We start from the raw sequence: 13,974 nt of genomic DNA, 5'->3' as shown, positions 1-13,974 counted from the left end.
GCATCCATTACCAGGAGAGTACACATGATAGGACTAAGCTCCGAATCACCCGCTCTTTCTTCTGGCCTCCCAGAACAACTGCACAAATCTACCTTAGATATAAAGTATATCAGGTGGGCTGGGGATTTAGCTCAGCGGCAAAAGCGCCTGCCTGGCAAGCGCAAGGTCGTGAGTTCGGTTCCCGGTACCGGAGAAAAACCACAAAAAAAAAAAAAGTATATCAGGTGAGAAAACTGTTCATGAAGAAACCAGTTGACATTCTATTACAATAGCAACTGACCACCAGGGATATAGCTCAGCAGCATAAGCACATGCCTGGCAAGCGCAAGGTCCTGAGTTTGATTCCCGCTACCACAAAAAATAAATAACAACTGACCAGCATTCTGCTTCAGAGGAACCTTTGGAGGCATATCAACTTTAATTGTCTATGCTCAATGACCCTCAAACCACTCTGAGTTTCTCGCCAAGCTCCATATATTCCACTTGTTAGACATCTTCGCCACCTGGGGCACTCTAAAGTTTGTTTCTAAGATGTCTGCAGGAATATTCCAACGTATCGTCTTAGGTATCTCATCCATTGACTCTGTTATTACACAAGCATAAATGAAGGGCTTGTTTCGGATTTTTCCAGGATGGTAGTGGATTTCCTCCTGATGAGGTTTTGATGTTGACCTGTGCTTATGTTGGAAGTAGGAGTAATCTAGCTTTTCTGACTCATAATCACACACTTCATTCTTTCTTGTGCTTTTGCCTTTGCTGTGTGTGTGGCAGTAATGAGAATCATAGTCCCAGTGTTTGTTTCTCTTTCTAGGTAAATTAGATCTGGGGTTCTTTCTTTTTTTGCTTTGAGGGTACATGTGAGACTTGCTTTGGTTTTTTGCAACATGTACTTTAATACTTAATAAATAGAAATGTGTTTCACTGCCTGTAGTCCATGAAAATCTCTCTTCACTGAATGACATGCAAGATGACATGGGCTGAATGTCCAGATTATGTGAGGAAGTACGCCAGTCGGGTGATTGCATTTTGGAGGGTGATTTATGGTTCCTCCTCCTGTAAGACTCAAAGGACGGTGGTGCTATATTCCGGGTGTGTTTTCTACAGGCTCTAATATGAGGGGAACCTGAATCTTTATTGTTAAATGCTTTCAGATAAGGTAAGATGTCTTTAATGGCGAAGAGATTGGTTGGAGGAATGCCATTCTGTACTTCATATAGAATTTTTTGTGACTCACGACTTAAGTAAGTGTTGGCTTCTAAAAATATACTTGCATCACTGTCATCTACTTCAGGAGCCATGCACTCCTCCAACATAACTGAATTCTCAGTATCTATTAGAGTATCAGTGAAGTTATCAGGTATCTTTCTTGATTGTGAATCATCAAAACCAGTAGCATTTTCCTGGGTGTTTATATCAAAAGATTTATATGTATTTGTTTCTTGAGATGATACTTGATAGTTTATCTTTTTCTAGTGTCACATAGGATTTTAACCCTGAAAGAATGCTAGTGTCTTCCTGTACCCTATTGTGTAGACCAGGGCTAAAGGCACACTCAGGAGTTGGCTCTGGTCCTTTGCTGAAGAGTAATGAGTTTTCATGGAGACACTGCTTTTTGAAAGTAATGTGTTCCTCTAATAGTTTTGTGTTATGGGAAAGAGAACAGTTTGCTCCACTGTCATCTGCTTTTTTACATAAGCAAGCTGTATTTAAATCATAGAGATGTTTTGGAAAAGCATTTGGCTTAGGGAATGTACTTTCAGCAGTAAAGCCCAGGAGATAATGGAGGTATTTGTGTTGTAAATTAAGATTTATTTCATCAAGAGATTTTTCATCAAAGAGTAACAGGATTCTGTTTTTTTTTTTTTTTTTTTTTTTTTTTTTTGGTTTTTCTCCGGTACCGGGAACCGAACTCACGACCTCGCGCTTGCCAGGCAGGCGCTTTTGCCGCTGAGCTAAATCCCCAGCCCCAGGATTCTGTTTTTTTGTTTTGGTATTTTGACAGCAGAATGAATACAGTCAGGTAAAAGTTTCATTTTTTCAGGGACATTGATCCTCGCATAAGATTCTCTTACAATTCTGGAAAAGGCATTCATTTTTATCTCCAATATTTTCACAGAAAAGTGCATAAGAAGTTTTTCTTTTCCTTTCATTGAGTCTACTTGAAGAGTTGGAGACCATAATGGGAACCTACTCTTTTTTTCCAGTCTTGGGTAGAGTCTCTGTTGGTATTCTTCAAAAGTAGCTTGCTTTAGATAAAAGCTAAACTTTTGTGTGTAATTTTTTGCCATCTCTGGTATCTGATTTAGTTTTATTTCAACTGCTTTTGACTCTAAATGATTAATGAGCTTATTTTGTTCTTCAGGAGTAAAATGTGTTAAAGGTTTGTGCTGCAATTTCCTTTCTTCAAGATTCACCACACCGTTATTGTCCTTTTCTAATTTTTTCTGTTCCACATTTGTTGTGATGTTTGTGTTCATTTTGTCTGTTTCTGCCAGGTGTACTGATTGAAGTAGCAAAGGCTGGAGTTGATGAAGGGTCTTCTGAAGCAATTGTAGAAGACATTCTCTTTTTTCTAAAGCTTTTGCGGGTGATCCATGATCATCCTTCTCTAAAACAGAGAATTCTTTTGAGTTTTCAGAGGTGCTAAGTGCAACCTGCAGTTCCTTCAGTGTTTTCTTGAGTCGTAAAAGTAAAACTGAACCCTCAGGACTTACTGTTTGTTTTAAATTATCCATTAGTTTGGTTTCTTTCTTCAGATTTTCACCTATTTTATCCCCTGTACAGGGGAATATAACAAAAGGTTCTTTTTCATGTTTTTCTTGCTGAGATTTTTGTCCAGTGAAATGCAATTCCAGCCTTCCCCCACTTCTGATACCAGATTTAGTGGAATAAATGTTCACATGCTGTGAATTCACATCTCTTTCTGATTCAATTTGTAAATGTTCAATTCTTTGCTGGGCAGTGACCATGCAGTTTGAAGTCCGCAGTTGCTCCTTCTCTTTGTGGGGCACACTGTGTTCTGCTTTTTTATCAAGGTTTTTACCATCACCTTCCACTGATTCTCGATTGGCTGTTCTCTGCACACGTGATGATTTCTGGACATGAGATGATTGGCCGCTTTGCTGTGGAGAAGAGGATGCTGTAATTGCTGCCATAGCTTTGTCTACTTTTTTCCTTGAATTCGGATTAATGGGAGGTATGGATGGTATGGAAAGAAAAGTCCTTGTCATAATCACACATTGCTCGCCTTTATCTTTGTGCATTCTTTTCTCCAGCACCTGCAAATTCAGTGACCATTCCTTTGCATTAAGGATATGCAAAACTGATGAAATCTTTGGCACTTGGCAACGTACCCCAATCCTCACAGCTACCATGGCAGCTTCACCCCTTCTTTCTTGCTGTGACATAGGCTGGTTTCTTTTTCTTACATGGCTATTCATTGCCTCTGTGTCTGCTATTTTCTTTGCAACTGATAATGCTGAAAGTGGTACTGGCAGAGGGGAAGATGTTTTACTTCCAAGCCTCTCTTCATCTATTTGTTTACTTTCATCCAGTTTAAGGTGAAATGGAGAAGGTTCAAAAACATTAACATTTCTCAGAACCATTACATCCCGCAGTTTACCTTGATCTTCATGTTCTTTTCCTTTGTGTCTGCTAATACACATATACAGTTCTGTTCTGTAGAGCTTAGAGGAAGGAGGTAATTTTTTGGATTTCAAAGTCATATCTGTTCCTCTCCTGTCTATTTTTTTTCTATCTATCTCTTCTTTCTGAGGCAGACCACTTTTGGTTTTAATATCTTTCATGATATCATTACCAATTGACTCTGTGGGTATTGTTTCCTTTGCATCTGACATTGTCTGCAAAGCAGACCTTGACCATCTTGGCACTTTAGCACGTAAATCTGCATCTTTCTCCAGTCTGAGGTGAAGAAGTGGTGCTAATGAAGTCGATTTGGTCAGAACCACACCCGGTTCATGTCGATGTTCCTGCACCTTCATTTCTTGATGTTTGGGAGACACGACATGCTTTTCTTTCTATGCTTCATACTCTTCCTGGTTCTGTGGCATATGTTGTTTTCCATTTTGTACCTTGATTAAAATATCACTAGTAAATGATTTTATATTCATGCCTCCTTTAGGATCTAATGATCCCTGGAAGTTTAGTTTTGAAAAAGAGGATTTTATAAACACTGGTTTACTTTCCTCCTTGATTTTGGTATTCACATTAAAGAATAGAGCAGATCTCACAGTGGAAGTCTTAGTCAGCATTATAGCTGGCTCACTTTTATCTTCCAGAACTTTTTCCTCTTGCTCTTTAGTTTTCCACTGAAGGTCATTTAAATTGTGTCTATGTAAAGTAGGTGATTTCTCTGTCATCAAACATATATCCTTGGGATCCACTCTAGTCTTCATCCTCGTAACTTTGTCTGTACTTTTCCTTTCTTCCTGTGACGTGTTTTTTAAATTCTTTTGTGTAATTTGAAATTTCTGCATCTGTCATTTTTGAAGGTGCTGTTGTCCCTGTATCCAGTGATGTCTTAGACTGCATTTGTGAGAGACACAATTTTATAATTCTGTTTGCCATATCTGTCATTAGTTCATTTTTATCTTCTTGCATCTTCCTCCTAAGCTCTTTGGTTTTCCACGGCAATTCCCGGGCATTGAGTGTATGTGACAGTGGTAATTTCTTTAGCTTTGGATCCACACATTTGGGGAGCATTTTGTCTTTCCCATCTATTGTGAGTCCATCTTTTTCTTTCTCTTGTGCTATAGATAGCATTGGTTCTCGTCTGTTGCTGAACTTGGAACATGCCTTTTCACCTGAATCTGATGCACTTTGAATATTTAACGATTTCAGACAGAATTGCATTCTTCCTCCCGTAACTTCCTTTGCACTCGCTCCACTGTCCCAATTCAAGGAAGGTGGGAGAGAAGGAAAGAGGGCAGTTTTCCTCAGAACTATATCTGGTTCACTCTTCCCTACCTGCCGGCCTTTCCCACACTCTTTTATATTCACAAGTGGTGTCTTCACCCTATAGAGATGCACCATGTGAGACACCTCTGCTCTCAGTCCCTTGCTTTGGGGAAGTATGCTGTGCTGACCTGGAGCAGGCGCGGAAGGATGAGTTTCTGTCAGAACCCCAACGCAACTCCTTGCTCTTTCCTGCTGCTCTCCTACTTTTCCTTTAATGCTCCGCTGTGATTCTCTTCCCTCGCTCAGCGGACTGTGCTCCTTGGTCATGAGCACAGAAGGAGTTCCTGATGGCCTTGCCACGATAAGCGCGCCATTAGGCGGCACCAAGCCATCTGTGCCCGAGGTTTGGACTCTGCCTTCTTTCCGCAGTAAACACGGTTTTCTGTGCCACATACAGCTGGCCGTGGACCCTGGACATGCGGAAGGCAGTGACTCCCGGAGGGCGGCATGCGCCACCCAGCTGCTCGTTATTCCTGAGTCTCCTTTTCCTTTTTGTTCTCCTTCTCTTTTTTCTCGTTCTCTTCCTCCTCCTCCTCTTCTTTCCTCTTCTACCTCTCCCTCTTCCTCCTCCTCCCCCTCCTCTTGCTGTTTTCCCTTTTCCTGTTCTCCCTCTTTCTCTTCTACCTCTTCTTCTCCCTCTTCTTCATCTTTTTTTCCATCCTCTTCTTCTCTTTCCATTTTTTCTTCCTCTTTCTCCTCTTCCTTTCCTCCTTCTTCTATTTCCTGCTCTGCTTCCTTCTCCTCTTCATCCTCTTCTAGTTTCTCTAGCTCAGAGATAAATGAAGTGACAAAACCACAGGTTTTTCTCAGATGCATAAGTGTTTTCTCACCACTTTCCCGACTCTGCCCTTTAATTTTTATTTGCAGTTTATTTGTTTTGAGAATAAAGGAAAGGAGTGATTTTTTTGCCTTCCCAGAAGTGCATTTGGGGTGCCTCATGCTCTTCTCAAAAAACTGTGTTTTACCCTTTTCTGTATCCCTTTGCTTTCTACCATCTTCATTCACTCTACTTTGATCTTCAAATTCTGGCTCCCCTGTCACTCGCTCTTTGTCTTCTTCACATCTTTTCTCCTGCTCTTTCCTCTGTTCACCCACTCTCCCTTGCTCTTCACCTTCTCTGTCCGCTCTCCCTCCCTCTTCTAACTCTCCATCCACTGTGCATTCTCTGTCCCCGCCCTCTTGCTCATCACCTTCACTGTCCACGCTCCCTTCCTCTTCTACCTCTCCATCCACTGTCCATTCTGTATCCCCACACTGTTGCTCTTCACCTTCTCTGTCCACTCTCTCTTCCTCCTCTAATGCTCTGTCCACTGTCCATTCTCCAGTTTCACACTCTTGTTCTTTACCTTCTCCGTGTGCTTTCTCTGGCTCTTTCACTTTTCTGTCCACTTTCTCTTCCTCTTTTCTCACTCCCTGAATTTTTCCTTGCTCTTTTGCTGTTCTATTCACTTTGTTTTCCCCTTTGCTCACTCCCTGCACTTTCCCTGGCTCTTTCACATTTCTGTCCACTTTCTCTTGCTCTCTGCTCTCTTCATCCACTCTCCCTTCCTCTTCCCCCTCTCTCTCCACATTCTCTTGCTCTTTCTCTTCTCTCTCCACACCCCCATGTTCTTCACCTTCTCTGTCCACTTTCTCCTCTCTTCTCTCTCTGTACATCCCCTTGCTCTTCCACTTTTCTGTCCACTTCATCTGGCTCTTTCCTTTCTCCATCGACCCTCCCTTGCCCTTCAACTGCTCCATCCACTTTCCTTTCTCTATACTCTCTTCCTTGCTCTTGAAGTTTTCCATCCACTTTCTCTTGCTCTTTGTTCCCTGGCTCGATTCCTCTTGCTCTTCCCCCTCTCTGTCAATTCTCCCTTGGTTGTCACATTTGCTGTCCACTTTCTCTGGCTTTTTCCTTTCTCCACCCATGTTCCCTTGTTTTTCACTTTTTCTGTCCACTTTCTCTTGCTCATTCCTCTCTCCACCTTCCCCCTTACTCTTCACCTTTTCTATCTGCTTTCTGTTGCTGTTTCCTCTCTCCATCCAATTTCCTTCATTTTTCCCCTTCTCCATCAACTGTCCCTTGCTCCTTCTCTCCATCCACTCTCCCTTGCTCTTCAAGCTTTCTGTCCACTTTCTCTTGCTCTTTCCACTCTGCATCCATTCCCCTTGCTCTTCTCCTTCTCTGATCACTCTCCCATTCTTTTCTCCTTTTATGTCCCCTCTCCTATGCTCTTTTCTCTCTTTGTCCACTTTCTCTTGCTGCTTGTCTTCTCCACCCATTCTCTCTTGCTCTTCACCTTTTCCATCCACTTTCCCTTGCTTTTTCCTCTCTAGGTCCATTTTCCCTTTCTCTTCTATTCTGTCTATTGTCCCTTGCTCTTTCCTCTCTCCATCCACTCTCCTTTTCTCTTCAACTTTTCTGGCCACTCTCTGTAGTTCTTTTTTCTCTGTGTCCACTTTCTCTTGCTCTTGCTTCTCTCCATCCACTCTCCCTCGCTCTTCACCTCTTCCACCCATTTTCTCTTCCTCTTTCCTTTCTTCCACTTTCTCTAGCTCTTTCCTTTCTTCTTCCACTTGCTCTTGCTCTTGCTTCTCTCCATCCATTCTCCCTAGCTCTTCACCTCTTCCACCCATTTTCTCTTGCTCTTTCCTCTCTTCTTCTACTTTCTTCTCCTCTTTGCTCTCTCCATCCACTCTCTCTTGCTCTTCACCTTTCTTATCTATTTTTCCTTGTTCTTTTCCCTCTCCATCCTCTCTCCCTTGTTCTTCACCTATTCTGTCTGCTTTCTCTGGCTGCTTACTTGTTACCTCTGACAACTCCTGGAGTGTCAGTGATGGAAGACAGAACCGGTTTAATCCTTCTATGAATATCTCATTCATTCTGGAATCCCTTTCCACATGAGTTGAAGGAGGGATGAAATCCCTGGATTTGATCTGAGCTACACCTAGATTATTTTCTTTCTTCTGCACAATCTCTATCTCTTGTTTTTCACTGTCCCACTCTGGTTTCTTTTCATGCAGTATTTGTTGAAATGGTGAATTCTTCCTCTTCAGGGAGGTACAAATGAGGTCTAGTATAACTTTCGCATCTACTATACTGTCTTCAGCTTTCTCCTCCTTTTGGAGCAAACATTTTGATTCTAGTGCATTGCACAGACTCTCTTGATTAGCCAACCCTGCCAAGGATACTCTTTTAACATTTGATGATGCCCAGGCTTTTGATGGCAGAAGGCAGCTCTTTAATATTCTTGGCTTATCTTTTCCTACTTCTGCTCTTGAATGCAAATTAAGACATGATAGAGATGACAAAGAAATGTAAGAATGTGTCAGTTTCTGCTCTGATTTACCTTTACCTTCTTGCACCTTCCTCTCTTTTTTTATACTGTGCAACAGTAAAGGCAATTCTTTTCTTCTGAATGCATATGACAGTGAAGATTTTTCTACCTTGAAAGTAATGTTATGGTCCATTATTCCTTTCATTTCCAATGGTTTTGCACTGTCATTTTCTTTGTGTGATATATGTTGTTTTGTTCTTTTTGCATTATTTGAGAAAACCTCATTGATTGTCTCTTTATCCATTTTGAGTTGAGGTAAAGAAGGGATAGGCTCATATGCTTTTGTCATAACCAAACCTCCTTCACTCTTTCTATGTTTCATATGTATCATTTTCTCTTTTATGTCACACTGCAGTGTGAGCCCATTGACTGAGTCAGCACAGTCAGGGGCATTGACTGTATTCTTCAATGTGAGAGCACTTCTGGGGAGGCATATTTTGTCTTTCATAGCTTTTTGTTTCATGCTACCCTCCTGTCTTTTACTTTCAAGCAATAGAGATATAAATTCAGAAAAAGAACTTAAAATTATTCCAGGTAGATATGCTTCTTTTTGTTCATTATGTACTTCCATGTACTTTCTAACTGGTAGGTTGGGTGAGCTATCATTTGAAAGTGGCTTGATTACCTGTGCCTCATCTAATGACTTTTTTCCTTTTAAAAGTAAAAGATTCTCATATTTTATACTTTTACTGGATGATTCTAAAAGCAGCATTGCATTTTGTTTTTTCAGTTGCCTTGGAGTAACTGGAGACACACTAGATTCCCATCCATATTTATGTTCAGCACTCAGATGATCTTTAGGAAACAAGTCTGGTGTTTTTGTCTTGTTTGACACATTGCTTGATGCTGAGAATGCTTGTTTTTTCTGACACATTAAATGTGGCTGGAGATGTAGACAACTTGGGCGGTAAGATATATATCCCTCAGTGTTCTTATAGGAAACTGACAGATGCTTTGATTCAGTTCCTTTTTTAATTATTTTAGTATGTCCATCTATAACATACACTTGTTTTAATGCGTCTCTATTCTGTGAAGTGAAATAGCCCCAATGTGTAGTGTTTATGGCACCTACTTTTACTTGTTGCATTGACATATTAGTCTGAAGTGGATCTGCTTTGGAGAGAGATGTGGGCTTTGGAAGAGTTTTATGTAAACATATGTCTTGCCCTTCTCTCTTTTCTGTATTTAAAGTGTGGTACCCCTGACTATCTAACTTCTTTACCACTTTCTTTACCAAGGAGGATATAATCTGATACATATCTATTGGAGGGTTTGTAGCAGATGTTGCAAGAGTCATGCCTGTACTTTTTTGTTGATGTTCTTTTCTTCCTCTAATTTGTAGATCAGTTCCCTTTGCATTTGGAAGTTTATCTTCTGGAACACCAACTTTATTTGATGCTTTCTTTACTGTGATGTTTGAAATTTTTGATTTTAAGATTGCTTTTGATGAGACTTGTTTTTTTTTTTTTGGAGTTTCAACACTAAGCTGATGCCTTATGCAAGAAAAGACAGATTTCAAAAGAGTTTCTTCATTCTGTTTATAAATGTTCGGTTGCTTTACCCTTAATTTTTTTGAAAAGTCTAATTTCTGTCTATTTGATTGTAAGGGAATATTGGTTACATTTGATTGCTTTGTTTCCCATGGCTTTACATTGAAATGTAGAGAGACACCTTTCTGTGATTCTGTTCTTTTTAGCATATCTGTCACTATTATTCTGTTACACACTTTCATGTTAAGGGATACCATCAAAGATGATGAATTTGGGTTTAGGAATATATCTGCCATAAGTCTTCTTTGTTTCATTTTGGTTTTGGAGTAGCATCTTAAATGACTTGGATGATTCCCTATATCACATCCTGTGATGTTAACTGTCTTTGCCTTCTTCGCCTTCAAAGTTACATGTTTGGGGTTCATTTTATGTGTCTTGTCCATACATTCTAATATGTCTCTCTCTATTTCAGATGCAGGTGAAATAAGTTTGGAGAAAATGAAGGACTCCAGAATTGTTGCTGGTAATTCTTGTGCTAATCCTTTCCTTCTTTCTGTTACTGCATCATCCACTACAGTGTTATGAAACCTATCAAGTAGGATCCCAGAGCATATTAAAAATTCAATAGTCTGTGCTTTCAGGGCTTTTGGTGGTAAATGTCTGTGATGACCACACCATGGAATATTAAATATCTTTGAAATTTGTGCCTTCCTTGCCTTTCTAACTGGAAAGCACCTTTGTTTACATGGTGCAACAGATGATAAGTCCTCCTCATCTAAGAATCGTGGGTAGGGATCTGCTGTGCTTTGTCGGTCCTTCTGTGTTTCCATTCTTTTGTTTGGTTTCACCTGGGGAGGTGACACAAGTTTGTGCTTAGGTTCTGATGTAACTTCTGAAAGCATCGCATGCTTTGGAACGTGCAGACCAAGACCCAGCTTACTCGGATCCTTAGGAGACTCTTTCTTCTTGCAGTTTGTTTCTAATAATGAGCAACTAAATGCTTTTAGGTCATTAGCAATGACTGTGAAAGACGGTTCTATCTGATGTAACATGTCTGGTAAGACGTTTAATTGTTTACTTTCTTTGTCATACTCTTTTATACTTTTAATAATGCCTGAGGTTCCTTGCTCAGTAGAATCTGAAAAATTGATTTTCTCTGTATCGTGTAACTTATTTTGCTTCTGCCGAAAAAATCCACACTTTATTGTCATAACTTTTGCTAGTTTTTTTCTGAAATGCTTTTTCATGTGAGGAGTAATAAGCTTAGATACAGAAATAAGATGCAACTCTGTATCTGTTTTACTTTTCCTTTGTTGTAATTCTTGCTTTTCAGTGTCGTTCTTGCATCCTAATTCATTATTTTTTAAAGGGTGATGAGCTTTGACTCGAAATAGCTGACAACATGGTGTTTTCTTTGCTTTTATAGATGGAACTTTAAGCCTGAGTCTGCTTTTATTATTTGGTGTTTTTCTTCTGTTTTTCAACCCCTTAGTGGTAGGTGAAAGAGGCATTGAGATATACACAGAATGCTGATTTAAGTTTGATGAAGTAACTAGTTTTGACACATCTACAGCAACTAAATTAGGACTAACAAGTAAAACTACAAACTCAGCATTCTCACATACGGTGCTTTGTCCCTTAGTTGAATGTTTCATCTTGCCTGAAACTTCAAACTGGGCAGAATGTTGGGCTTCATGTAAGTTCTCATCAGATTCTAGGCCCTTGATTACATTTTTCTTCTCAACACAATATGGGGCTGTGATGAACTGTTGGCTCCTATCCATATCGTGGGCCTGGACTGAATCTTCTGTGCCAATAGGAAATGATTTACTTGTTGACTCTTGAGGCTGAACAAAACAGCTGCCTGTGGTATCAGGCTGCCTGTTGACTGAGTTTTGGTTCTGAATAAATTGTTGGGCTTGACTGGTACATTGAGCTTCATAAAACCCTTCATTCTGAATAGTATTCTGTCCTGGAAAAGAATCTTGTGCTTGGGCAGAAATAATCATTTCAACAGAATGTTCATTCTGAATGAGGGGCTCTTGAGATCTTGAGCATAGATTAGGAGCTTCCTTTTTTAATGTAGCTTTAGATTTTGAAGGAATTTTATTGTTCACATTTTCTTCCAGAAGTCTAACTTGGTCTTCAGTAAGAAGTAAATGAGCAGGAGGGCCTGGTGTCTCATCAAGATCTTCATTTGCCACTGTGAATTCAGAAATTTTTAAAAAAAGAAAATCAAAAGATATTGAATTTTTCTTTTTGTTAGTCTTCATTAGTGAAAATAACTCCTTTGGGGAAAACTGTATTGTTTCATATTCATTTTCTGGGTGCTGTCTATGGCTTAGAAAATATTTTCTTGATTCTGAGTGAAGTGATGACAAAGATGAGCTGATCCAATCTGAAGAAAAGTTATTAACATGACTTGCTTGATGTTCACTTTCACTGTTACCTGCATGTATCATTTCATTGGACGATAAATTTGTATCTTCAAAGTTATCTTCATTTTGTTCAGATGTAAGTGCTGAAGTAATTCTTCCTGAAAAGACATTAGTTCTGAAATATAAGAAAATAGTATGCAATAAACTGTCATTCAGGGTATTTTTTACAAGGACTCCAGTTTTAAGGAGACTCAGTATTGAATATGGAAGTGGATCAATATAGAGATAAAGGGAAACTAATTATCCACATAAAATGTATTCATGATCAGCTCATTACCTCTCCACCCTTGAGGGAGCCTCGGTGAGGTGCTTGGGAGGGAGAAACACCACCCATCACCTCTCTGCCACCACAGGAACTTTGGTCCAGAGGAACCCAGGCACCCAGACCATTCCCTTACACTACAGAATGGGTAGCCAGTATAGGAAGCACCCAGGATATGGAAACCAACTCGTCTAGAGGAACCCAGGGTAAATCCACTCTAACAAGGGGAAAAACTTTGCATACACACTCCTAATTTATGATTAGTTCTGTTATATAACTATAGACTTTGCTCATATAGTCTGAGGTACAAAATCAATAGTTATCACAGTTTATCAGTTTCTAAATTGTGCTTCATGCTTTTATTATGCTAATTGTACTACTGTAGCTAGGATGTCTTATCCATTGTAATCAGTTGTTCTTCCTTGTGTAACAATATTGGGCAGCTGTGGGGTAATAAGGTCATCACAACCCTACACCAAAAGACTGGGGACTGAGCCAAACAGAAATCAACATCCTATTCTCAATTAATTGGGAAGGTAGGATCTGAGGACAGACACAAACCAAGACTGAACTACACACACAAGATGTCCATGAAGAACAGACTTCTCCTAGAGAAGCCGTGATAGTAATGATTAGTACCAAATGATAAAACTCACAAGAAAACAAAAGAAACTTGCAAGAAAACAAAATAACAATTTTTTGAAATAGAAAATGTCAAGACAAAGGAAAAAATGCAATCTCAGACCTCCAGCCCACTCAGGACAAGTCCAGGAGATATCAACATAGAACAAAATGGAAATTACACACATTGCAGAAATGATAGCAACTGAAGTAAAGAAGCAACTCCAGGAGGCTATAGAGGAAATCAGATCAGAAATAATCTCTCAGTTAAAAAAAAAAGACAACAATAATGAAGGAATTGCTCAGCATATCTAAAGAAGACATAGATAAAAATATACAGGGGCATATGAAAATGATGGAAACCTTGAATGAACAATATAGGAAAGAATGTGAATATATGAAATGGATTCAAAGAGATACCCAGGAAATTAAAAATTCAATTCAAAGCTGGTAAAACTGCTTGAATGAAACTGAAGATAGACTTGCAGAACTTGAGCATAACATTGCAGCTAGAGATCACTAAAAGAAAGATCTCTTAAAAATAACAAGAAAACAGGAAATAACAATTCAACAGCTGCAAGATGATGGAAAGAAAAACAACATAAGATGGAGAGGTGTCAACAAAAGAGCAGGAGTAACACAAATGACATAAAAAGACTATTTGCAGAAGTATGTGTAGAAAATTGCCTAAACATGGGAAAAGAATCTGACATACAGTTAAGCTAGGCATATATAACTCCAATTAGCCATACCAAAAAAAAATGTAAATTGCCTCAATTCACCAGTCAAAAGAAACAGACTGTCAGAGTAGATAAAAAAACAAAATCCAGGGGCTGGGGATTTAGCTCAGCGGCAAAAGCGCCTGC

General features: G+C 39.5%; 1 protein-coding gene across 1 annotated transcript in view; it reads right to left on the bottom strand.

The window, feature by feature from the left end:
* Positions 1-387: 387 nt before the first annotated feature.
* Ccdc168 (coiled-coil domain containing 168) overlaps positions 388-13,974 on the bottom strand; it is a 23,807-nt gene continuing 10,220 nt past the window's right edge. Inside the window, 6 exon segments of the mRNA XM_013516846.1 lie at positions 388-1,421; positions 1,423-1,859; positions 1,985-4,406; positions 4,408-5,478; positions 5,698-7,392; positions 7,666-12,340. Coding sequence (XP_013372300.1) covers positions 432-1,421; positions 1,423-1,859; positions 1,985-4,406; positions 4,408-5,478; positions 5,698-7,392; positions 7,666-12,340 — 11,290 coding nt within the window. The 3' untranslated portion in view covers positions 388-431.

This window comes from Chinchilla lanigera, unplaced genomic scaffold (genome assembly GCF_000276665.1).
Source record: "Chinchilla lanigera isolate Chin_1 unplaced genomic scaffold, ChiLan1.0 scaffold00003, whole genome shotgun sequence".
NCBI classification, from domain to species: domain Eukaryota; kingdom Metazoa; phylum Chordata; class Mammalia; order Rodentia; family Chinchillidae; genus Chinchilla; species Chinchilla lanigera.
Note: the sequence above shows the minus strand (reverse complement) of the source record. Positions and strands in the feature narration are given on the sequence as shown.